This window comes from Palaemon carinicauda, chromosome 40 (assembly GCF_036898095.1).
Source record: "Palaemon carinicauda isolate YSFRI2023 chromosome 40, ASM3689809v2, whole genome shotgun sequence".
Classification (NCBI taxonomy): domain Eukaryota; kingdom Metazoa; phylum Arthropoda; class Malacostraca; order Decapoda; family Palaemonidae; genus Palaemon; species Palaemon carinicauda.
The window spans coordinates 62,748,897-62,774,940 of NC_090764.1; the positions used below are offsets into that span (position 1 = coordinate 62,748,897).

A 26,044-nucleotide genomic window follows, 5' to 3' on the forward strand; every position below is an offset into this window, starting at 1 on the left:
ATGAAGGGGCAGGTACCCTGGGTGCTTGTTCTGCAATCAGCAGGCAAGAGTGTCTCACTGATATGGTGGAGTAACGAGGAGCCCACTGGGCTGCACACTTCCCACTACTCTGAAGTGCTAAAGCGTGCTGGCGACTAATCGCGATCATGTTAGCGAGAAGACTTGAAGAGGAGTACTGTCTATTAAGGACAACCACTTTTGCTAAGGGAAGCCCACTCCCTTCAATGAGTGAGCTCGGTGCACATACTTACCCCAGAAGGTAGGCGAGCAAGTTTGTTACCCTTGTGAGGGACAGCCTACGGAACCTCAGAAGGAACTGCAGATGAAGAGGAGGTTTGGGGCACAGGGCCAGAGAGAAATTTATCCATTTTCTCAGCATGAGAAGGGGATGGCCCTAAGCCGATCCCAGTAGGAGGAATAAAGAGGCTCCTACTGTCCACCACGCTTCAACTCCTCCAGAAGCCAATCCTAAGGGGGGGAACCCGAAAGTCCCACGGAAAGCTATAGCTCATGAAAAGAATCAATAGAGGACTTCTCATGGGAGGAACCATCGCGGTCTTCCAGGCCTGAAAATCCGGCAGGAGAAAAGGCACAGCCCTCTTATTTACTCATCCTCCAGAGGAGACCGAAAGAGCAGAACCATTCCCACCGGAAGGATATTCAATCCCAACACTCACTACAGGGAGACTCTTCTTGTAGGAAAGTCCTCAACCCGATGGGCAATGCTAATGATGATCCGTCACTAAGAAAAATTGGAACATGTCACAAGCCCGGCCAGTCGCGCCTGGACAGAGCTGTATACTGTTTTCTTAGAAAACAATGCAGTCATCCTTGACACAACAAAAAAGAAAAAATGTTTGAACATCCACGACCTTAAAACGGAGAGGTAACTGTGTATTTCTGCTCTCTATAGAGGCTAATCAAAAAGTGGCTGAGCTAGTGAGTTTGTGTGGTAATGCTGTGGCTGTGAGTGTTCTCCCACTACCCCTGCTAACACCGCATTTCTACCAGGAGGTGGGCTGCCACCTTACTCAAATTTTCATAGCTTGAAGACCAGCTCGTGCTGATCAATTTCCTGGTAAGAAAAAACTTCAGGTCTGTATTTTGTGTTGGAACAAATGAATATATAGTATATAGGAAGGGTCTAATTAAATGAGATGGTGGCATGACTTCAGGAGAGGAAGCATGATTTCTAAGCCTTAATAGGGTAAAATAACTAGAGCAGCTATAGTCTATTAGTGCAATTACTGTTTTAGTATAATTTGAAGGTAGACATATTTTGCTGTTATTGCACTGTTTTGATCATCATCACCTTATGACCCTAAAGAAAAAAAAGACTCAAGTATATTAAATACCACAGCAATGAAACAATCCACCATTATTTTTAATTATTAGCTGTTAATGACCAAATTTTCTTTGTTAATATTAACTATCCTTGGAAAATCTAATGGAATAACGCATCTCATAAAATCAAAATACCTTTTTGCACGATGGACAACTTTTGGTAGGAGCATCAGGGGGAATAAACTCGTCATCTTCTTTGTCTTTTTTCCTTGGTCGCCCCCTTCCCCGTTTCCTCGGTCTGTCTTCAGAATCATCTTCATTTTGCATGTCAAGCTGAGGAGATCAGTTTCATGTAACAGAAGCAATTCAGGATTCAATTACGCATACAGTAGCTAATATAAGAAAGAATTTGTTTACATGTATTGTAATTATTTAGATAAAGTATTTATTGAATAATAAACATTAAATCCTGTATCCAAAGATCAACAACAGCTAAATTGCTCGAGAGCAAAAATAATAGTTAGACTCAGGACTCAATGCTCAGTGTAAGGATATAATAGTCCTTCACATCAAAAACATATTAAAAATAAAATTAACTATTTAAATACAAACTTAAGTTCATTTGCTGTTCTTTCTTCTCAGAGAGAGATTTCAAAAACTATTCTGAAGATACAAGAAATTTCTCTCTTAAGGTACCCAATGAACTTAGGTTGGTACTGAAATAATTAATTTTGTTGTTAAAATTATGTTTATTTCAAATAATCTTACCAAAGTTTGATTGCTGATTAACATATTTAACTGGAAGGGGATAGTGGCAACCATAGAATACCCACTAAAGCTTCTTGATAAATCAGTCACCTCACACTATCATGACTGAAAATTCCATGCCTGTATCAGCTCAAACACTTCATTCAAACCACAAGCTGTTTTGAAATGCTGGTTTCCCCACAAATAGAAAGAAAAGAAAATGGCAACAATCTCTAAAACTAGAGGGGCACTCAGTAGAGTGCAGACTGCCGCCACAGCAGCTTATTTCTTGACATTTTGCTCGACCTCAACCTGACATGCATTAATTGGCGTGGATTTTCATACACTCAAATGTGAACCAAGTTTGAAATCTCTGTGACAACGATATCCAAACTTATGGTTGATTACGGGAAATGGACATTTTGCTTGACCATGACCTTGACCTTCCAAAATTTAATCTTTTCCACCTTTTTACATAACAGTTAATCCCTGAAAGTTTCATTACTCCAAGATTAAAATTGTGGCCAGGAAGGTGTTCACTAACAAATATACACACACACAAACATTAGGTAAAACATAACCTCCTTCCAACTTCGTTGGCGGAGGTAAAAATAGTTAGAATACTTTCAGATGAAAAGCTCTCAATGTAACACAATTAAGGAACTTTACCCAACTCGAGAATATGAAACCAAAACCTTACACAAGACTAAGAAAATATAAAACTAGATAAAGGTAAATTATGGTCTCCTTAAAACCAGAAATCATTTTCATAAAAGAAACTTAACACATCCTTGACAGACACTATCAGAAGCCATTCCACGATTCTTTAAATAATGCACTGCAAATATTGGAGGGTTCTATCATTGTACGGCAGCGAGTACTCTCTAAAGATAAATCTTAAGATAGAATAGAGGGATTTGGCCATTTCTCAAATACTGGTGGCCTATGTGGTAACGTCCCTGACTGGTGATAGCCAGACTGGGGTTCAAGTCGCACTCAAACTCGTTAGTTCCTTAGGTTGCTGCAACCTCCCCATCCTTGAGAGCTAAGGATGGGGGTTTAGAAGAGCCTATAAGTCTATCTGTATTTATATATGGTCAATCTCTAGGGCATTGTCTTGTTTGATAGGGCAATGTCATTATCCCTTGCTCTGCTATTCATGAGTGGCCTTAAAACCTTTAACCTTGCTAACCTTGACCTTGACTTTCTAAGCCTAGGTAAGCCTCTATGATTTCAAACATGAGGACATGGTATTCTTCAACTGGGCCAAGTTTGAATTCTAGTCCCACAAAAGCAGAACTTCCTCTGGAACAACTCCACCAAATCTCCCATAACTGGCATCTCCAAATGCCCTTATCAGGAAATCGTTCTTTGCATTCAGGTCGAGGAGGAGACAGAACAGGCTCTTTTAGATGAATGCTGTACCATTGCTGAAACCAGTTACAGTTTTTTAACCCATTTTAGCCAATGCAAGGGCTGAAAGAAATAAGGTTTTGAATGTCAAAAAGCAGGAAACTGATACACTTCAAAGTCTCATAAGATGCTTTCGGCAATATCTGTAAAACCACCTCCTATTAACTCCTGACTGATCCTGGGGAAATAGGCTTCAAAGGATGTAATAGTATCACAAAACTAAAAATTCAAAAAGTAATTTGTATTTTTACTAACCATAAAACCTGAGACCTTTAATAGAAGTAAATTTCAGCGATGCTACAACAGCCATCCGAACTCTCAACAAGGTAGTAGTATTAGATGGCGGTTGGCGGGTAAGCCCAGCCCATCCACCTGTTAGCATAACCTTTGCTTTGGCCTTACCCTTGGACTAAAGGGGTGGCTGAGGCAGGCAATGTAACTCAAAGATCTCACATTTGCATGGTTAAAAAAACACGAATTACTTTTGAAATGCAGTAAGTGATTTGTTCTTACAAGAGATAAAAACCTTCAACCTTTAAGAGTCATCCTTAGGATGGAGGAAGTCCCTGAAACCAATATGGCTGGTTTAGTAACCCGGGAAATGTCCCTACATTTTGGTCCTCGAGAAGAACAAGTGACCCCCTGCAAACTTCCTAATAACCCGAGGATGATGTCGCAGTTGTTAGGCTAAGACACTATCAGGTGACTGGTAGGCAGTCATGAGAGAACCTATATCTCAAAGGATATGGTGCCTGAATGTATGTTCATTATGATAAATAGGTATATAATTAGTATAATGATGAAGTTTTTCCAAGCTGTAGCTATCGAGCATTCTTGCAGACATTTTGTGTAAAGTTCAGCCAGTTTTACTACTTGAAATCTCATCCATCTCTTATGAAATCAACTGTTAGGCCATTAGCATTAACAATCATTGCAAAATAACTATTTTTAAAAGCAGACAAATCTGAGGCCTTTAAAGAAGGAAATGTATTCAGCAGACCTGTTACACCACTTGAAATCATTAACAAGGTAGTTAACAACAGGTGGTGAGTGCGGGCCAGGGAGCCCCCAACCACTCTCCAGTCAAAACTGCTCAAAGCTCTTCACGAGCATAAACAACTTCCATGAGAAGGAAAGGTCAATGTCCTTCAGTTGTAAGACATTACTCAAAGATGAATTGTGGCCTTTTCCAGCCATGACTGATAGCTGCTTCTCTCACCAAAGGAAGAAGAAACGCCAAGTTCGCAATCATCGCTAGAAAAGCTTTGACCAGAAAAGTATAACTTTTACAACATCAACTACAGACAGCTCAATTCACTTTTCTTTATATACAACATCCAGAGTAGGTGGATGTAAAAGGGAGCTAGTGGGGGTTGAAGAGCTAATAAAACCATGGATAAAGTAAACATCAAGAAAGGTTGAAAATGGCATATGACTTAGTGAAAGTAAAAGAAACGGGTAATTTAGAGGAGGAGTGGAAGTTAGTAAAAGAAAATTTTGTTTGGATTGCAAGTGATGTGTGTGGCAAGAAGTTTGTTGGAGGCAGCATGAGGAAGGGCAGTGAATGGTGGAATGAAGGAATGAAGGTAAAAGTGGAAGAGAAAAAGAGGGCTTTTGAAGAATGGCTGCAGAGTAATAGTGTAGAGAAGTATGAAAGATATAGAGAGAAAAATGTGGAAGTAAAGTGCAAGGTAAGTGAGGCAAAGATGGCAGCTGACCTGAGGTGCAGTCAGGGATTGGGTCATTCATATGAAGAGAATAAGAAGAAGTTTTGGAAAGAAGTGAAGAGAGTAAGGAAGGCTGGTTCAAGAATTGAAGACAATGAAAGATGGAAATGGAAGGTTGTTAAAAGGAGAGGAGGCAAGGAAAAGGTGGGGACATTTGAAAGTTTACTGAATGTTGAGGATAATAGGGAGGCAGATATAATTGCTGTTGCAGGTGTTGAGGTGCTGGTGATGGGAGATGAGAATGAGAGAGAGATTACAAGAGAGGAAGTGAGGAGAGCACTAGATGAAACGAGAGTAGGAAAAGCATATGGTATGGATGGTGTGAGAGCTGAGATGTGGAAGGGAGGGGGTGTGACTGTACTTGAATGGTTGGTGAGATTGTTTAATATGTGTTTTGTGTTGTCAATGGTACCAGTAGATTGGGTTTGTGCATGTATTGTACCACTATATAAGGGTAAGGGAGATGTGCATGAGTGTTGTAATTCAAGGGGTATTAGTTTGTTGAGTGTGGTGTGAAAAGTTTATGGTAGAGTACTGATTAATAGGATTAAGGATAAAACAGAGAATGCAATCTTAGAAGTACAGGGTAGTTTTAGAAGAGGTAGGGGTTGTATGAATCAGATTTTTACAGTCAGGCAGATATTCGAGAAATATTTAGCAAAAGGTAAGGAGGTGTATGTTGCACTTATGGATCTGGAGAAAGCGTATGATAGAGTTGATAGTGAAGCAATGTGGAATGTGATGAGGTTATATGGAGTTGGTGGAAGGTTGTTGCAAGCAGTGAAAAGTTTCTACAAAGGTAGTAAAGCATGTGTTAGGATAGGAAATGAAGTGAGCGATTGGTTTCCGGTGAGAGTGGGGCTGAGACAGGGATGTGTGATGTCGCCGTGGTTGTTTAACTTGTATGTTGATTGAGTGGTGAGAGAGGTGAATGCTCGAGTGCTTGGACGAGGATTGAAACTAGTAGACGAGAATGACCATGAATGGGAGGTAAATCAGTTGTTGTTTGCGGATGATACTGTACTGGTTGCAGACGCAGAAGAGAAGCTTGGCCGATTAGTGACATAATTTGGATGGGTGTGTGAGAGAAGGAAGTTGAGAGTTAATGTGGGTAAGAGTAAGGTTATAAGATGTACGAGAAGGGAGGGTGGTGCGAGGTTGAATGTCATGAGTTACTTGAGGAGGTGGATCAGTTTAAGTACTTGGGGTCTGTTGTTGCAGCAAATGGTGGAGTGGAAGCAGATGTACATCAGAGAGTGAATGAAAGATACAAAGTGTTGGGGGCAGTGAAGGGAGTAGTAAAAAATAAAGGGTTGGGCATGAATGTAAAGAGAGTTCTATATGAGAAAGTGATTGTACCAACTGTGATGTATGGATCGGAGTTGTGGGGAATGAGAGTGACGGAGAGACAGAAATTGAATGTGTTTGAGATGAAGTGTCTAAGGAGTATGGCTGGTGTATCTCGAGTAGACAGGGTTAGGAACGAAGTAGTAAGGGTGAGAACAGGTGGAAGAAATGAGTTAGCAGCTAGAGTGGACATGAATGTGTTGAGGTGGTTTGGCCATGTTGAGAGAATGGAAAATGGCTGTGTACTAAAGAAGGTGATGAATGCAAGAGTTGATGGGAGAAGTAAAAGAGGAAGGCCAAGGTTTGGGTGGATGGATGGAGTGAAGGAAGCTATGGGTGATAGGAGGATAGATGTGAGAAAGGCAAGAGAGCGTGCTAGAAACAGGAATGAATGGCGAGCGATTGTGACGCAGTTCCGGTAGGCTCTGCTGCTTCCTCCGGTGCCTTGGAAGACCGCGGAGGTAGGAGCAGTAGGGGATTCAGCTTTATGAAGCTTCATCTGTGGTGGATAACGGGGGAGGGTGGGCTGTGGCACCCCTAGCAGTACCAGCCAAACTCGGTTGAGTCCCTTGTCAGGCTGGGAGGAACGTAGAGAGGAGAGGTCATCTTTTTTTTTTTTTTTTATTTCATTTGTTGATGTCAGCTACCCCCAAAATTGGGGGAAGTGCCTTGGTATATGTATGTATGTATTACTTGCTAAGCAACAACCCTAGTTGGAAAAGCAGGATGCTATATGCCCAGGGGCCCCAACAGGGAAAATAGCCCAGTGAGGAAAGGAATCAAGGAAAAATAAAATATTCTAAGAACAGTAACAACATTAAGATAAATATTTCCTATATAAACTACAAAAACTAACAAAACAAGGGGTAGAGAAATTAGATGGAATAGTGTGCCCGAGTGTACCATCAAGCAAGAGAACTCTAACCCAAGACAGTGGAAAACCATAGTACAGAGGCTATGACACTACCCAAGACTAGAGAGCAATGGTTTAATTTTGGAGTGTCCTTCTCCTAAAAGAGCTGCTTACCATAGCTAAAGAGTTTCTTCTACCCTTACCAAAAGGAAAGTAGCCACTGAACAAATACAGTACAGTAGTTATCCCCTTGGGTGAAGAAGAATTGTTTGATAATCAGTATTGTCAGGTGTATGAGGACAGAGAAGAATCTATAAAGAATAAGCCAGACTTTTCAGTTTAGGCAAAGGGAAAGTGAACCATAACCAGAAAGAAGAATCCAATACACCATAACTCTCTAGTGGTAGTATCTCAATGGGTGGCTGGTGCCCTCCCATCTGCCCCATTATCAATGATCAGAGCAGGATTAGGTCTTCCCAACACCTGTAGAAGATCAGAGGTGGTATTTCCTGAGACAGGGTACTACCTTGTTAGTTTTCAGGAAGGATACTACTCGAGTCCCGAGGGCTCTTGGTGCCCTTACATCGCTAAGCTTTTGTTCTTGGCTTAAAAATTTAGCCAGCATTTTTTTCTTGTCAGAAAGACAACAAACGAAACAAACATAGTGGCTGGATAACTAGTAAACAACATACAAAGATAATTATTAGAATTGTTACTGTGCTACATATGACCACCAGTTCATTAAATTAATGGAATCATAAACAGATTCTATTCTTAATTAACATGAACATTGTTTACTGAAGTGATAAAATTATATCTTATATCACTCAGGACTTAGTGTGAATATTGTACTTACGTGAAAGGTTTTCTGAGTAAATTGAATCAAAAGCAAGAGGTGCAGCACGATCTATCGACAAATGAATTTGCGCTGTTGAGTATTGGAAAATGGTATTTGAATGTTTCAAGTGATTTATGTCAATTGTTATAGAATGGGTTGAATATTGAAATATCTACTAGCAGAAATGTATTGGAAAAAAGGGTGATGGATGAAATAATGAAGAAATGGTATATAAGGAGCGAGTAAATTTCTTGAAGGCTAATTCCCTAAGATGATAACGTATTAAGAGGTGAGTATGTTGTATGATGTAACTGTGCATTAGTATTTTGGATGAAATTGACCGATGGAATATAGGGCACACAAGGAGAATGAATGGGAGAATGTCGTAAGAATCCAATGTAGTGAGGAATATTGCGACTTGTTGAGTGAGAATTTTTCCCTGTTGGAGCCAGCACCCTGCTTTTCCAACTAGAGCTGTAACTTTCTTAAATAAACAACAACAACAACAACAACAACAACAATAATAATAATAATAATAATGAGTGATTTGAATCTAAGGCAGGGAGGTATGGAAGCCAGCGAATATGAAGGCAAAAATAATACTGTATGACCAAAGTAAAGGACAGAACTGACAGGATGGTAAATGCCTGCCTGCATGATGTGCAATGAAAAATTATGACATATAAAAATATATGAAAATTAATATTGCAGTCTGATTGATAAATAGGGCACACAAGTTTCTCCGTGAATGCACTAGTTATTAAGGAAAATGACAAATTCTGGGATAATTTGTATTTTTCCCTAACTAATACAAACCTTCCGTTATTTATGTGGATTATCTTTCGCGGCAGCTGGAGGTAGCCATTAGACTTTAATTGCGAGGTGGCAACCCTGCCTAACCACTTGAGCGGGTAGGCTGTGGGTGGCTGGGGGGTACCCAGCCACCTCTATACAGTATATACTCTCACAGCAGTGAGCATCACTTTTTATTGCTGTCAGGACTTCTAAGGGACAGCTGATGGCAGGCCAATTTATATTAATAATTCCAGGTTTCTATTAGTTACGGAAAAATACAAATTATCACCAAATTTGTTATTTGTTCCCAAACTAACAAACCTTCCGTTATTTATGTGGATGACTCACTCTTAGGTGGGTGGAAGTCCTAGATCCAGCATAGATATTGACCCGGTCTTACCTAGTACAATATATGACTGTGGTCTAAGGAAAAACTTTGACACCTCACTGAAATATACAAAGTGAGTATACTCTCGGCCTGTGCAATGCAGTGTAATAAGAGGTTATTATTTTTTATGAACGCCTTCGATTTTAAATAGGAAAACAAGACGTATCCCATTGATTCCTTACAGAAAGAATAGGGATGTGCAGTACAACAATTTTATAACTTACACTAGGCTACACAAGGGAAGTGATAATTACTTGCAGAGGTTGAAGCCAGCTTGCAGAGGGACCCATGGAGCTGTTCCCCAAGGGAGGGGAAGATGAAGAAAGGAAAGCCAGACATTCTTCTCATTTATCTCAGTCTTAACCTGGGTAACCAATGCCCTCAACCAATTGCTACTTGTCCATCAAGGAACCTAAGGTATCTTGAACCACTTGTTGAGTAGCCACCACAGGATCGACAGTGAACGTATCGAGTCTCCTCTTTGTCACGTCTTTTAAGCAATGGGCTGTGAAGGTGGTCTGTCTCTTCCAAACACCCGCTTGGAGAACTTACAACACGGAAAAGTTGCACTTGAATGTCAGGGAAGTACTGATTCCCCTGACATCATTGGCTCTACGTTGACGAGCCTCAGGAGGATCAGGAGACAAGGCTCTTTCAATTATTTGGTAAATCAAAGAGGAAACTGTGTTTTTGGTGATCATCCTCTTTACTCTAACTAAACTAACAAACAGAGGTGTTAGTCTGAGCCGTGTTGCTGCAGTGTATTTAAGATAGTATCTCAAACTCCTCACTGGTCATAGTAACAACTGATCTGGGTCACTGGTTACATAACAAAAACTCGCAATTTGAAAGCGCCCAAATCTATGGTCCAGCACCCCCAAAGATTTTGAGTCTTGGCAATAAACTCAGGGATGAAGCTGAGTGTCACTTCCCCCCATCCCCTTGAATGGGCGATGTCATACGAGAAGAGGACATGAAGTTCGCTGACTCTCTTTGCGAAGGCTAAAGAGAGCAGGAACGCCGTCTTCAAAGTGAGATTTCAGTCAGTTGCATGACGTAATGGTTCGTAAGGAGGTCCTTTCAAGGATCTCAAGACACGAACCACGTTCCAAGGAGGAGGTCTAATCTCTGACTGGGGGCAAGTGATCTCATTACTCCATACAAGTAAAGAAAGGTCCAACGAAGAGGAAATATTTACTCCTTTCAGCTTAAAAGCAAGGCTTAAGGCTGAGTAATAATCTTTCACCGCTGAGACTGAAAGGAGTTTTTCCTCTCGAACGTATACAAGGAACTCCGCTATTACTAGAATACAGTAGGGGCATCGAGTGGAGAGATATTCCTTCCACGACACCAACCACAGAATGCTCTCCATTTTGCCTGGTAGGCCGAGGCTGAGGACCTGCGCAAGTATTCGGACAATCACTCCGCAACTTGTCATGAAAAGCCCTTTTGAGAGAGGAGAGTTGGATAGTCTCTACACGTGAAGTCAAAGCGACTGAACGGTCTTGTGGAAGATGTTAGCGTGTGCTTGTTTGAATAGATCTAGTCATGGAGGGAGTTTTCTCAATAGATCTACTAGAAGTAGCAGGAGGTCTGGAAACCACTGCATGATGCCATAGCGGAGCTACAAGGGTCATCATTAGATCTTTGGACGCTCTGGTTTTGTTGAGCAGTCTTCTCATCAGACAAAATTGGGAAAAAGCATACACCTCAATGTTGTTCCACCATTATTGGAATGAATCTTGCCATAGAGTCTCAAAGTCCGCAACTAGAGAACAGTATAGTGGAAGCGTCGTTGTGCTCATATTGTCCGCGAACACATTCCTCTTACCAGAAATGAATCAAGCTGATCGAGACACCGAATGTTCTTCTGACCATCTGAGGATCTTTACTACAAGATGGCATAGAGGCTTCAAAAAGGTACCGCCCTGTTTGTTTATGTAAGCTAATACAGTACTGTGGTGTTGTCGCTAATAAACACCACAGAGTGACCTGCCAGCAACTGTTGGAACTGATGAAGAGCTAGGTAGGCTGCTCTCATCTCTAGAAGATTTATGTGCTGGTACCTTTCTGATTCTGACCAAAGGTCGGAGATTGTATGGTGCAGCAGGTGAGCCCCCCACCACTCTTCTTTTGATGCATCAGTGAAAAGCATCAATTCCGGAGAGGGAACGAGAAGATTCTGGCCTCTTTGAAGGTTTTCGTCTACCATCCACCAACTCAAATCCGTCACCTGATCCTGAGTTATGGGAACTTAGGTGTCCGGTGAGTCGGAGTGTTGGTTCCACACGAACTTCTGCTGCCACTGCAGATATCTCATCCTGAGGTGCCTGTTTGGAACAAGACAGATGAAAGAGGATAGATGGCCTAACAGACTCAACCAACGAGAGGCTGGAAGGACTTCTTTTCTGAGGGAGGGAACGGCCAATTCCTTCAGCCTGTGTACTCTTTCGTCTGATGGGAAGACTTTCTCTTGGACGGTGCCTATGATCATACCGAGGTATACCAGCTTCTTTGCGGACCCCTTCGCATAGAAGCTTTGATGCACTGGATCCAATCTCAACTGAGCCAAAAGAAAGTGTCTCTCTCACTACTGTGAGAGTATATATAGAGACGGCTGGGTACCACCCAGCCCCTTAAGCCTACCCGCTCAAGCGGTTATGCAGGGTTGCCACTTCGCAAGTAAAATCTAATGGCTACCTCCAGCTGCCACTGAAAGATAATCCACATAAATAACTGAAGGTTTGTTAGTATGGGAACAATTAGGAATTATAATATTGGGAAGTGAAAAGACAATGAACAAGTGTGAGAACTCATGGAATAGGTCAGAGAAGTTTTTTTGTTTGCGAAGAAGCTTGATTGAAGATGAAAATAGGTGATACAGGTGTTGAACATAATTTCATATTAATGGGTAAGAAAGAAATCCCTAGTTGTTTCTTGATTGTTAGTGATTTCTTGAGATCAAATTATATTTTAGTTGATATCGGTAATAGTTTACTTATGAAGAAAGGCAGTGAGAGTGATTATGGATACTAGCATATTTATGGCAAATTTTACTGGAATGATAAACTTAACGAGGAGCAAAAAACGGATTTTGAGCGAAGCGAAAAATCTATTTTTGGGTAAGATGGCCATGTCGTCCTGATGGAAGTTCCTTAAAGGCAGCTTCCTAGGGTATATTACAACTACGGCGATATTCCCAGAGAATTTACCTTAAGGTACCCAGAATTCTAACTCCTGGAGCGAGTATCCCTAAAAAAGACCTTAGGGATATCGTAAATATCAGTGGACGTATTCTTGACACGCCTCATAGCAATCTATACCCCGAATAGAGTTAACACTTCGTAGGGGTCAAATGGCAAGAAAACGAAAACGAGAAAGAAAAGGGGAGAGCCGTTCGTAAGGCCCTCTCTTCTCCCGTTTCGTAAGCGTGCCCTGCGCCAATTCTGGCGCCATCTGCATTCCTTGTAGCGAAACACGAGGTGCTACAGATACTGTATGTAGGGAGGGGTCCTACGGCCCTTTCATTGAAAGGGAAGGGCGGGTCCATCAGGACGACATGGCCATCTTACCCAAAAATAGATTTTTCGCTTCGCTCAAAATCCGTTTTTTGGGCTCAAGCCATGTCGTCCTGATGGAAGTATACCAGAGCATTACTGTATCTGTGGATTCTCAAAATGTGCCGTACTCCTCAGAAGTATTTCCCCCAGTCGACGCGACCTAGAGACCTAAGATGTTACCGTCATACATCTTTTCAACTAATCATAAACCATGATAGAGCTTCCTGCCCCCAACAGGGAAGAGTCTTACTAGACTCTGGGAAAGTCTCGAAGAGTACATATATCTAAGTATGAACCCCAGGCAAGCGAGTATAGTGGTCTCACCCCATACTGGGTAAAGCGAAGTTCGAAAAGAATCACTGTGTCAATATGAAATATCGACCAGTCCTCCGCTCAAAACACGTATTGGACAAAGGTTCATATCCGCTTAGGAGGAAACTCGTAAATCCGCCACCATCCCTTTATGGGATGGAGTCCTCCAGCTAAGGGGAAGCATAAACCAATGCAATATTAGCTTGCATAAGGGAACATTCTATTAGAATTATCCCCGGGTAAATATACATAGAATGAATGCTCACAGGTGAAGGAGACGCAAGGTTCTCAAGAACCAGTTTATTGACAAACAATAAACAAACAGGTTAACCACCCTCATATATATATATATATATCTATATATAAGAGGAGGATAACTAAAACTTTAAGCATAAGTATGATAGTAAACAGAAACTTGTTTGTCTGAAAGAAAAAACATTGGAGCCACTTTTAAGATACCAAAGTATCAAAGTCAAAAGTCTGTTTTACTAATCAGTCACATTAGCGTTAGAAACGCTCGGCACGCATGTTTGCACTTATGCTGGGTTCACCTTTGAAAATGGAACAGTCAACGTGGGTCACCCAGTACCCTCACATAGTTTGTAGTACAACATGTGACTACATACTCACCCTGGAATTAATTGTCCCAATTAAGCTACTGTTCCTCGCAGAGTTAAACAGCAGGGTTAACAACGCAACCCACTGCCACCACAGAACCTCTTAGTTGCTGCACTTGCTTCGCATAGTGACGAAAGAACACTCTGGAAGACTTCCAGCCAGTGTATGAACGAAGATGTCCAAAATCCCTACAACTAAAGAAGTTTAAGGATGAAGCAACTTTTCTCGGATCGTGACCTGTGGGTGAACAGTCAGGATCCGCTCTGCGAATAAGATATGTGATTTTCGCCCTGAGTTGTTTCAGTAATAAATTTTGAGCCTGACGTTTCTCCCCTGGCCAGATGGCCATCCTTGAAGTCTGAAATTCTACGAAGATAGACCTTTAGGCATTCTACTGGACATAGAGATGCATCTTCTTTCAGAGGGCAGATTCTTCAGGGACCCCACCTGATGGTGGGTAACTCGTTCTTGGTGGGAAACGTAGGATCCGGAAATAGGTTCAGTTCACCCATCCAGGAACTGAACACGACCTTCCTCTCTCGAGAGGGGTATGATCTCACTAACCCTGGCCCCGGACGCGAGTGCAAAAAGGAGGATAACTTATGGGTCAAATCCTTTAACGCACACTCCTTATTGTTCAACAGCGAAGCAACATGAAGAACTTTTCTAAAGACCATGAATTGGGCTTTGGAGGTGCTAAAGGTCTGAGCCTAGCGCAGGCTTTCGGAACTTTTATAAAAGATCTCGTTAGCGAGGTCGACCTGGAAGGCATATAGAATGGGTCTTGTCAAAGCAGGCCTACATGATAAACTCGTGTTAGTTACTGATCCATAACCATGGAGATGGATGAAGAAAGACAAGCAGAAGTCCGTCGTGATCTCCTGCGGAATCTTCGCCTGACAAGGGTTACCCATTCTCTCCAAGATGACTCATATTGCTTTATAAAAGGTTTGCACTTATAATCCTCTAGGAAGTCCATGCTGGCTTTCGAAATCCCGAAACACTTTCTCACCTGTTAAGGAAAGAAATCATGAGCTGCTGGGTCCGGGTTTTCTGTGATGAAGCGCAGACAATTGACTTCTGGACTCACTGGGTCCGAACTGGATCTAGTAGCGGTCGAAACTCCAATCGTAGTTCCAATGCCAGAGGGAACCCTACACTGTTCGGTCACTTGTGGGCCACTACCGCCGCTACTCCCTTAAATGATCTCAGTTTGTTGAGGACCCTCAACAGAAGGTTGTAAGGAGGGAACAGATAAATCCTGAACCATCTGTTCCAGTCGAGGGACATCGCGTCCACTGCTTCCGCCAAGGGGTCCTCGTACGGGGACACATACAGGGGCAACTTCTTGTTGTCTTTCGTCGCAAAGAGGTCTAGCCGCAGTTCTGGGACTTGACTCAGAATGAAGGAGAATGGTCCTGCGTCTAGGGACCATTCCGACTCTATCGGTGTGAACCTGGATAGAGCGTCCGCTGTCACATTGCGGACTCCTTAAAGGTGAACTGCTGACAGGTACCATTTCTTCTTCCCCCAAATCGGAAGATGGCCAACATCACCTGGTTGAGAGGTGGCGACCTTGATCCTTGTCGATTCAAGCATCTCAAAACTCCCCCGCTGTCCAGTACCAACCTAATGTGGATCGAGCGATGCGGGGAGACTTTCTTTAAGGAAAGAAGAACTGTCATAGTCTCTCGAAAATGACTGTGAGAGGTCTTGAATAGACTGGACCAAGACCCTTGGGCCTTTTTCTGATGAGAGTGAACTCCCCATCCCTCCTTCGAGGCGTCTGAGTGACTCGTCACCGACGGGGGAGGTGGATGAAGAAGAACCGACTTCCTAAGGAGTCTGGCTTGGGACCAAGGCCTGAGAAGAGTATTTCGACGAAGCGGAACTGGTCTTCTCAGATCTCTTCGCGCATCTGATGCATAACTACTCCAATCTCCGGTTGCATCCTTTAGCTGTGCTCTTAGCACCGGGTCTGTCACCGAAGTAAACTGGAGAGACCCCAGTACACTCTCCAGTTCGCATCTGATATCCATACAGAATCTAGAAGTCTCTTGACAGAACCAGCTATCTCCTTTCTTTTCTCCGCCATGACGGAGAAAACGGTGTGACATTAGGTCCCAGTGGATTCACACCCACCGGAACTAGAGATGGAGGAAGTTGAGACTTTTCCTGTTGATCTTGAAGCCTAGATAATCTAGGAAATGGATCACATACAGGGAAGCTTGCAAGCATTCTGTCCTGGGTGTTGCCCACACCAGCCCAAAATCCAGGTAGGCTACTACCTGAATTCCCTTTAGGCGTAATTGACTGAGAACTACGTTCGCAAGCATCGTGAAAATCCTTGGGGCTATTTTAAGCCCGAGAGGCATGGCTTTGAAGACGTATAGTCTTCGTTGTAGCCTTAACCTTAGGTAGGAGGGGAATCGACAATAGATTGGAACGTGCCGATAGGCGTCTGACAAAACTATGGAGGCGGTAAATGCCCTCTTGGGCAGTAAGGTCCTTATGTGTTGTATTGTTAGCATCTTGAACCTGTAGTTCGCTATGAACCTGTTAAGTGGCGACAAGTCCAGAATGACTCCGAGTTTTCCGAGTCTTTCTTGGGAACACAAAACAGCCTCCCTTGGAATTAGATGGACTTTACCCTTCGGATCACTTTTCCTCTAACAGTTCATGAATGAACTCCTCCAGAACGGGGGTGGAGTATCGGAAAAACGCCGAGGGTATGGGGATGGAGTGCTGTACCAGCTCCAGCCCAGTCCCTTCTTGAGTAGGCTGTGGACCCAGGGATCGAAGGTCCACCGATCCCAAAAGCGATGGAGACTCCCTTCTACCAGTATCATCTCGCTCGGACTGTTGTCCTGAGGTCTTGCCTCTCTGACCTCGACCACCCATGAAACCATTTCTCCTTGAGGGGCGCCTAGACGAAATTCTGGCTGTTCCTCTAGGCTTGTTCGACAGGCAGTTGACTGACCTTCGAACGATGGGTTGAATGCCGGAGACTGTGTCGACACGAATTGGGGAACCCACTGAAGTGTGGTCGGGGTTTTTGCCACCATCTGGGGCACTGAGGGCATCAGCAAATGCCGTTGCTGCTGATGTCTACTTGACTTAGCTGGCCAAGAAAGTATCCTAATCCTTTTAGTCTTCCTCCAAGGTTGGGGACCCCATCCGGGGAAGAATTACTCTTGGTAGACAGGCCCCACTCCTGGAGAAGATTTCTATCGTCCGTGGCGGCCCTATCAACCTTTTTGACCGACTCACTAGGGAAAAGGTCTTTGTCCCAACTGTTGGAGGAGATTAGTTTCCTTGGCTCGTGCCTCATCGTAGCCCGGGCGAACACGAATTCCCTACAGGTTCTCTTCGCCCTGACGGAGCTGTAGAGATCCTTCGTCACAGTGGCCAGATGAGTCTTGATCACAACCATGAACGTTTCATGGACCTTGGGATCACTTGTCATCGTCTCAAACGTGGACTGAAGAGACAAAGAGGCAGCCAGTCTTTCTTTTGTCTAGAGTTCTCTCCGCAAAAGAAAGCCAGACAGCTTAGAGAGGATCTCACCGAACCGACATCCGGCAAAATCCGCCTCCCACATCTGGACTGAGAAGGTAAGATGGACGTCCTTCCAGTCCTTGTTTTGCTTACTAAATCTTCCTTTCTAAAGGCCAGCAACAAGGGTTTACACTCCACCAGGGAGGGGAAAGGCTTGCCAGCCTCGACTGTTTTCAAAACCGCCGCAAACCCTTTCAGCGAAAAAGGGGGAAGGCTGTGGCAGGAGAGGACACAAAGGAAGGGAGCCTCTTACTCAAATACAGCTACCTTTGAGTTCATGAAGCCCCTCTCTTTCATCGAAGAAGAAAGCAAGGCATGAGCCTAGCATGGTCTATCACTACGACCTCCTTCGGCTCTGTCTCTTCCTTTGAAGCTGGTACCTCCTTCCACCGGACCTAGCAGTCCGGATGTGCCCCTGCAGTTACAATGCAGCTGCCTTCCCATTCTTCTCCCTCTGCCTTTGTTGGATCAAGCCAACAATGGAGGGAGGGCCTGCTCTACTGCGAGAGCAGATGATGTTGAGGGAGCAGGTTCAAGGACCTGAACCGGAGCAGCCGACCTCTCTCGGCCTCTTCCGCTACCTTGTCCGGAGCTCGAACTTCATCCTGGCCTTCTGCCAGGAGGTCTTCCTCCAGACGTTCGGACACGTCTGGCATCCTGTCGTCCAACTGGATGCTAAGCAAGGCGACCGTGACTTCAGCATCCACGGGATCTGAATTAAGGGGACCTCCTCTTGAGGTTGGGGAATCACTGTACAGTTGATGCCCTAGGAAAAGAAAGCCCTCATCTTCTCATTTGGAAGATAAGGTCCAGAGGTAATCTTCTGAAAGCCCCTCACCCAGGTACGAAGCTTCTCCCTAGCTATATCCCTTGAATCCACCGTTGTAGGGGAGACAAAAACGGATTTTGAGCGAAGCGAAAAGAAAAAGCCTCAATAGATAGGTTAGTGCATATGAAACATACCTGGGGAACCCAATACCGGAGAACATCCGTGGAGACAGCGCATGCCACGCGCCTCCTTCAGAACCATGTCCGCAGAAGCCCTACTGCGGACGTTGCAGAAATACATCCGCACTACGGATGGTCCTCCTGTAAAGAGAAGAAATTTCCATGAGTATCAAGTGAACTACGTATCACTGGATATGCACAGTAGCATAACAAAACGGAAAGGAAAGACACATCCTTGTATTTCCCGCACACCCAATTGTTGTAGCCTTCCAAATCATAAAATCGTATAGTTAATCTATGCCAGATTAACCAATGCAAAATTTCCAAAGGAAGAAGGTGTAGCCCCCTTAAGGAATGATTTTAAAATACCGGATAGTAGACAAGAAAGAACTCACTTTCTTATCTGTAAGGCCAACAACAATGGGTCGTGCAAGACCACAAAGAATAAGGAAAAGACACATACTTGTGAATCCCCCACAATCACCTGTGGAAGCCCACCAGCCATTAAAATCAAATGGTTAGTCTTTGCTAGAATAACCAAAGATCATATTTCCCGAGGGAAATTAGGTGTAGCTCACACCCAAGGTAAGATTTTACCATTCTGGCTAAAGATGAAAAGAATTCTCTTTTCATCCCTGTAAGGCAACACCAAGTGATTGCACAAGGCAACACAAGTAAGTTAGAAAAGACAGTGTTGTAACCTACTATATCATGTTCTCCCCTGGTAGAAGACACTAAACAGGGAAGAACTGGTACAGTACATGAGGGTGGTGTGCCGGCCGGCTCTTGCCGGTCAGCACCCCCACCCCCTTTTCCAAAGGTAGGTCTCAAGTATGCAACTTAGGATCACCCAGACGGGGGAGAACTCCAGTTCCTATGCCTGAACCGGTCGGTAGTGGTTGCCGGTCCATAGCTACCCGGTTGGCACCCAGCTGCCAGCCATCACTCTTAGTGGCCGGCCAACCGAGTGATGTAGCAGGCCGGCCCGGCAGCGGTGAGTAAACCCTGCCGGCTGGCATCCACCCCAGGTAGCGCCCGGCTGCCGGCCGCCACTCAAAGCGGCCGGCAGGTGAGCAAGGAGACCGGCCAGCAAAGGCATAAGACCACCGCCGACCGACAGCAAGAGAACTAGCGAACACCCCCCTACCGACGGCCGGCCACTAGGCCGGCAGACGGCAAGGACAACACAAGAGAAGACAACAGAATGGGTGCCGGGCTAAGAGGCTATGTACCTCCGCGCCCGACACCCGAAAGAGTGCCGAGAGGAAGGGGAGACACTAAGTCAAGCTTCCTAACCACTGCTTACTGAACTACAGACGGCAGCGGTTGAGGGACCCAGGAAGGACCGGGCAGCACTCAAAGGATAGGGCCTCTGCCGGTCGGCACACTCTGCCGGCCGACAGGGGACCACGTCAGCTCCCCATCCCAACCTATGCTAGGTACGGATGTGAGACGACTGACACAAAGGAAACAGAAAAATAGATGGGAAGGACAGAGGATCCTGTCCAACCTTGCCTTGGTTAAGGATCATTCCAAACTAAGAAAGCTCATCTCAGCCAGAGAGATCCAGGGAGGGAGGCCGGCACTACTGGCTGCCTCCCTAAAACCAAGGCAAGGAAGGAATTGCTATTCCGGAAAGGGAACATATCCCGAACCCGGAACAGCAAAGAGGACAAGTCTGAGGGGTCACCGAGCGAAGGGATCATAATTACCGAAACCTTCCAAGGTGAATCAAGGAGGATAAACCTCCTATGCCCGTGTCAGGCAGCAAGGGAGACTCTGCCCCACGCTAGACCAACACGGACTCAGACTAATACACTGCTGTACTGTCCCCCTCAGAACCAATTCAGTTGGAGCAGGAAGGTACAGTACTACTCCAGCATAGTTATATTTGAAATTTAATTCAAACAAACCACTAGAGTTAAGCCTAAGGCTTAAACAGAGGGAAAGGGTTTGCCCCTTCCCCGAAGAGAAGGGAGCAAACGGGGAAACAGATAATATTATCAAGACCTAAGACAACCTAGCCTAGGCACTAAGAGAATCGATTACCTAAATCACCGAAACTCACTCCAATACTATCTTGGAAATTACTCGAAAAGGGCTTGTATGTATAACGTTGCCTAACGCTTTAAGCAATAAAAATCACACTTGGAAGACTAATTATCATGCAGGAAGTACAAGGACCAACAACTAGGCTACGAAGACTAGTGTTGGTCAGCCTAGGCAAAACTTTCGCCAGGCGCACTACTAACGCATCAAAACAGAATTCCTAATTAAGCTAAGCAGCTAATTATTAAAGCGCAGGGGGCTGGGAACGTCGCTCTTGCTAACAAATAAATCCTATTCTAGCGAGCGACAGCGTCCATGACGCCTCCAGCAGGCAACAGCTCTTGTATCAAAGATAACTCTTTTAAATACTTTAATTTTAAACAAGAGCCTACATTTATACATAAAAGAAATAGTACTCAACTTATCCGAAGCAGAAGAAGTTGGAGAAAGCATAATATGAGAGTAAATCCAAGATTTTGGTAGAAACACAGGAAAAAACACCGAGTTGTAAAGCTACGCAAAAAGGAATTCAGATGGCGCCAGAATCGGCGCAGGGCACGCTTACGAAACGGGAGAAGAGAGGGCCTTACGAACGGCTCTCCCCTTTTCTTTCTCGTTTTCGTTTTCTTGCCATTTGACCCCTACGAAGTGTTAACTCTATTCGGGGTATAGATTGCTATGAGGCGTGTCAAGAATACGTCCACTGATATTTACGATATCCCTAAGGTCTTTTTTAGGGATACTCGCTCCAGGAGTTAGAATTCTGGGTACCTTAAGGTAAATTCTCTGGGAATATCGCCGTAGTTGTAATATACCCTAGGAAGCTGCCTTTAAGGAACTTCCATCAGGACGACATGGCTCGAGCCCAAAAATGATATGTTATCTAAACAGGAATTGGAAGAAAGGCAGGAAAATGCTTGGAAATTAATAGGCTACATGAATACACAGTATTTTAAATGGAACATGTATTAGGGTAGAATAATAGCCAAATGATTTGAAGATGAGGAGACTCGCTAGGAGACTCAAAAAACAATCATCGAATCAATAGCGCTCGATTACTTTTGTGGTCTTGCTGGGAAGAGCAATGCACTCACTTGCAGTAAGGGTCATACCCGGTAGTGCTATATGATCCTTGCCACAGAAGTTCTCCGTCGAACAAAGTCGGTAATGACCATACCAAGACTCAACGTCTTCGAGATTCGTCGCTGGTTATCGGCAATTCTACCTGCAAGCGGGAAGATTGCTGATCGTTAAAGGCAGAGGGCAACTTTACCTAGTAAGGTTAAGTTGCCAGCTAAGCAGCTCTATGACAGTGAATAGTGATTGCTGTGCTAGGAGTAATCATGAGCAGGCCTGCTATGGCCTGTTGGAAACTCAGTCACGAGCTGGAGACTGGTCACGAGCAGAAACTTGGTCATGAGCTGATCTGCGCTGTCTCATCGTTAGTCCTGAAGTGCGGTAGAGAACAGAAAGGCAATCACGAGAAGAGGAATCGTCAGGGGCTGGAAGCAATTGCTGGAACTCCAGAAACCTGGAGGCGAGCTAACAGGTGATCGCGAGCCGCCAGGTGATCATGAGTTGACAGGTGATCACGAGCTGATGGGAGACGCGAGCTGAGCTGATGGGGGAGGATTGCGAACTGACAAGCAAACGCAAGCTGACAAACGATCGCAGGCTGACAGGCGATCATGGAGTGACAGACAATCGTGGGCTGACGGGTGATTGCAAGCTGATGGATGATCACGAGCTGAGAGACGCTCATGAGTTGACGGGCAATCTCACTAATGGGCGATCAATAGCTACAGCAGGGCTGGGCGAAGCAAGAAGACAGGGCAAGGCGAGTCTACTAGATGAGATGAGTTAGTTAGACAAGACGAGTTAACTGGGTAAGACAAAACTGCTGGGTGAGACGAGACAGCTAGGAATAAAGGCGGATGGATGTCGGAAGCGTCAAACTCGCTGGGGATGAGCAACATCTTTTTTATGCTTCGACGAGCCACACTCAGAGTGATTAGAGAAAGGCAAGTACAACTCCATAACCCCTTCTTAATCTCGTGGCGAAGACTGCTCCGGGGGAGACCGAACCAACGTATGGGAAAGGAGTTCAATAAGAGAAGCAGGAATAAGCTTCAGATTTTGCGCTTTCTCTGCCAGCTGAGCAAGCTCAGAACAAGGGAGAAAGCCATCATCAGCACGATGATCAGGAACTACAACAGGCACAGATGATGAAGGTGGTAATGGGCCAGGAGAAGCAACTTCTAAAGGGACAGGAACATGTTTCAGATTTTGCACTCCCTCCGCCAGCTGTTATTGCAGAACGAGGGAAATGTGTTGCCGTCAGCACTAAAGAAAACCACTCTGGAGAAAACCTAACCCGCGAACAGGAAAAGTGAACCCCAAGAGGCGCAGGAACATGCTTCCGACTTTGCGCTCCTTTGACTGGCAGCATTAGTCGAACGATGGAGTGAAATGTCGTTAGCCCTAAAGAAAACAACTCAGGAGAAACCCTAACCCGGGAAAGGTGTCCCCTGAGAGGAGCAGGAACATGCTTTAGACTTTGAACTCCCTCTGCCAGCTGCCATCGCAGAAAGATGGAGTGAGTCATCATCAGCGTAAAGAAGCAAGACCAAAGTCAAGCACTGGGTTGGCTACAAGCCGCCTTCCCTCCATCAAACTCACAGGGTGTGAGCAGCGTCTAATTCAACATGGTGAAGGAGCATCCACACAGAGAATGACTCCCCTGCGGAGGAGGACCAAGCTGCTGCACTGGGGGAAGCAGGGAACTCCTCCAGCCTAAGGGATGTCTGGCATCAAAGGGGAAGAGATCCTAAGAAAAGGTTTCTCTACCCTCAAGGAAAAACCCAGCACTACACCGTCACTGAAAAAGCAACACTCACACCTGTGAAAAATAAACAAAAACTAAAATAACAAATGGGTAAATTGCCAGTCAAGAAAGGTTGGGCGGTGGAGAGAAACGAGCGTCCACTCTCCACCAAGCAAAATGTTAAAGTGACAATAAAACACAGGTGTGTGTGTGTGTAAACAAGGTAGCCAGTACTAACCCCTATCACCGCACTAACGAGTGCTGGGGTAGTTACACCCCACTGAAAGTCTTACGGCTAGTCTTCCAGCTTCGCTGAAAGTATATTTCCTAATAAAGAGCGAAAGGGTTTGTATTTAGCGTCAAAACTTTATATGTTTGGTGTGAGTTTTGAGGGTATAACGCAATAGTGCAAAGTACAGTACAGATATGCCCCAGTATCAGGATGGTATAAGCCCAAAAGCTACAACAGGGAAAAACAGCCCAGTGAGGAAAGGAAATAAGGAAATAAACTGAAAAAGAAGTAATGAGTAATTAAAATAACATATTCTAATAGCAGTAAAAACATTAAAATGTTATTTTCATTAGTAAAATAAATTTTTGAATATACTTACCCGATGATCATGTAGCTGTCAACTCCGTTGCCCGACAGAAATCTACGGTCGGGATACGCCAGCGATCGCTATCCAGGTGGGGGTGTACACAACAGCGCCATCTGTGAGTAGGTACTCAAGTACTTCTTGTCAACAAGAACTCAATTTTCTCCTCGGTCCACTGGTTCTCTATGGGGAGGAAGGGCGGGTTCTTAAATTCATGATCATCGGGTAAGTATATTCAAAAATTTATTTTACTAATGAAAATAACATTTTTCAATATTAATCTTACCCGATGATCATGTAGCTGATTCACACCCAGGGTGGTGGGTGGAGACCAGCATACATGTTAACAAAGAAGCTAAGTATCCCGTATTTCATTTTATCAGTTATTCAAAATAACAAACATAAAATAAATAAGTACCTGGTAAGGAAGTCGACTTGAACTATTACTCTGCCTTTTTTAAGTACGTCTTCCTTACTGAGCCTAGCGGTCCTCTTAGGATGCTGAACGACTCCTAGGTGCTGAAGTATAAAGGGCTGCAACCCATACTAAAGGACCTCATCACAACCTCTAACCTAGGCGCTTCTCAAGAAAGAATTTGACCACCCGCCAAATCAACCAGGATGCGGAAGGCTTCTTAGCCTTCCGTACAACCCAAAAAACAACAATAAAAAGTATTCAAGAGAAAGATTAAAAAGGTTATGGGATTATGGGAATGTAGTGGCTGAGCCCTCACCTACTACTGCACTCGCTGCTACGAATGGTCCCAGGGTGTAGCAGTTCTCGTAAAGAGACTGGACATCTTTGAGATAGAATGATGCGAACACTGACTTGCTTCTCCAATAGGTTGCATCCATAACACTCTGCAGAGAACGGTTCTGTTTGAAGGCCACTGAAGTAGCAACAGCTCTCACTTCATGTGTCCTTACCTTCAGCAAAGCAAGGTCTTCTTCCTTCAGATGAGAATGTGCTTCTCTAATCAGAAGCCTGATGTAGTAAGAAACTGCGTTCTTAGACATCGGTAGAGTAGGCTTCTTGATAGCACACCATAAAGCTTCTGATTGTCCTCGTAATGGCTTTGACCTTCTTAAATAGTACCTAAGAGCTCTTACTGGGCAAAGTACTCTCTCTAGTTCGTTCCCCACCAAGTTGGACAGGCTTGGGATCTCGAACGACTTAGGCCAAGGACGGGAAGGAAGCTCGTTTTTAGCCAAAAAACCGAGCTGCAAGGAACATGTAGCCGTTTCAGAAGTAAAACCTATGTTCCTGCTGAAGGCGTGGATCTCACTTACTCTTTTAGCTGTTGCTAAGCACACGAGGAAAAGAGTTTTTAATGTGAGGTCCTTAAAAGAGGCTGATTGGAGCGGTTCAAATCTTGATGACATTAGGAACCTTAAAACCACGTCTAGATTCCAGCCTGGAGTGGACAACCGACGTTCCTTTGAGGTCTCAAAAGACCTAAGGAGGTCCTGTAGATCTTTGTTGGTGGAAAGAGCCAAGCCTCTGTGGCGGAATACCGCTGCCAACATACTTCTGTAACCCTTGATCGTAGGAGCTGATAGGGATCTTACGTTCCTTAGATGTAACAGGAAGTCAGCAATCTGGGTTACAGTGGTACTGGTTGAGGAAACTGCATTCGCCTTGCACCAGCTTCGGAAGACTTCCCATTTAGACTGATAGACTCTGAGAGTGGATGTCCTCCTTGCTCTGGCAATCGCTCTGGCTGCCTCCTTCGAAAAGCCTCTAGCTCTTGAGAGTCTTTCGATAGTCTAAAGGCAGTCAGACGAAGAGCGTGGAGGTTTGGGTGTACCTTCTTTACGTGAGGTTGACGCAGAAGGTCCACTCTTAGAGGAAGAGTCCTGGGAACGTCGACTAGCCATTGCAGTACCTCGGTGAACCATTCTCTCGCGGGCCAGAGGGGAGCAACCAACGTCAGCCGTGTCCCTTTGTGAGAGGCGAACTTCTGAAGTACCCTGTTGACAATCTTGAACGGCGGGAACGCATACAGGTCGAGATGGGACCAATCCAGCAGAAAGGCATCCACGTGAACTGCTGCTGGGTCTGGAATCGGAGAACAATACATCGGGAGCCTCCTGGTCATCGAGGTAGCGAATAGATCTATGGTTGGCTGACCCCACAGGGCCCATAGTCTGCTGCAAACATTCTTGTGAAGGGTCCACTCTGTGGGG

The 26,044-nt window shown here is 44.5% G+C and overlaps 1 protein-coding gene across 5 annotated transcripts in view; it reads right to left on the minus strand.

The window, feature by feature from the left end:
* The window catches only part of LOC137631814 (uncharacterized), a 167,287-nt gene that overhangs the window by 64,341 nt on the left and 76,902 nt on the right, over positions 1–26,044 (minus strand). For all 5 annotated transcript variants that reach the window (XM_068363807.1, XM_068363810.1, XM_068363809.1 and 2 more), the window contains exon 4: positions 1,480–1,617. In XM_068363807.1, the coding sequence (XP_068219908.1) occupies positions 1,480–1,617 (138 nt within the window). The remainder of the gene's footprint in view (positions 1–1,479; positions 1,618–26,044) is intronic.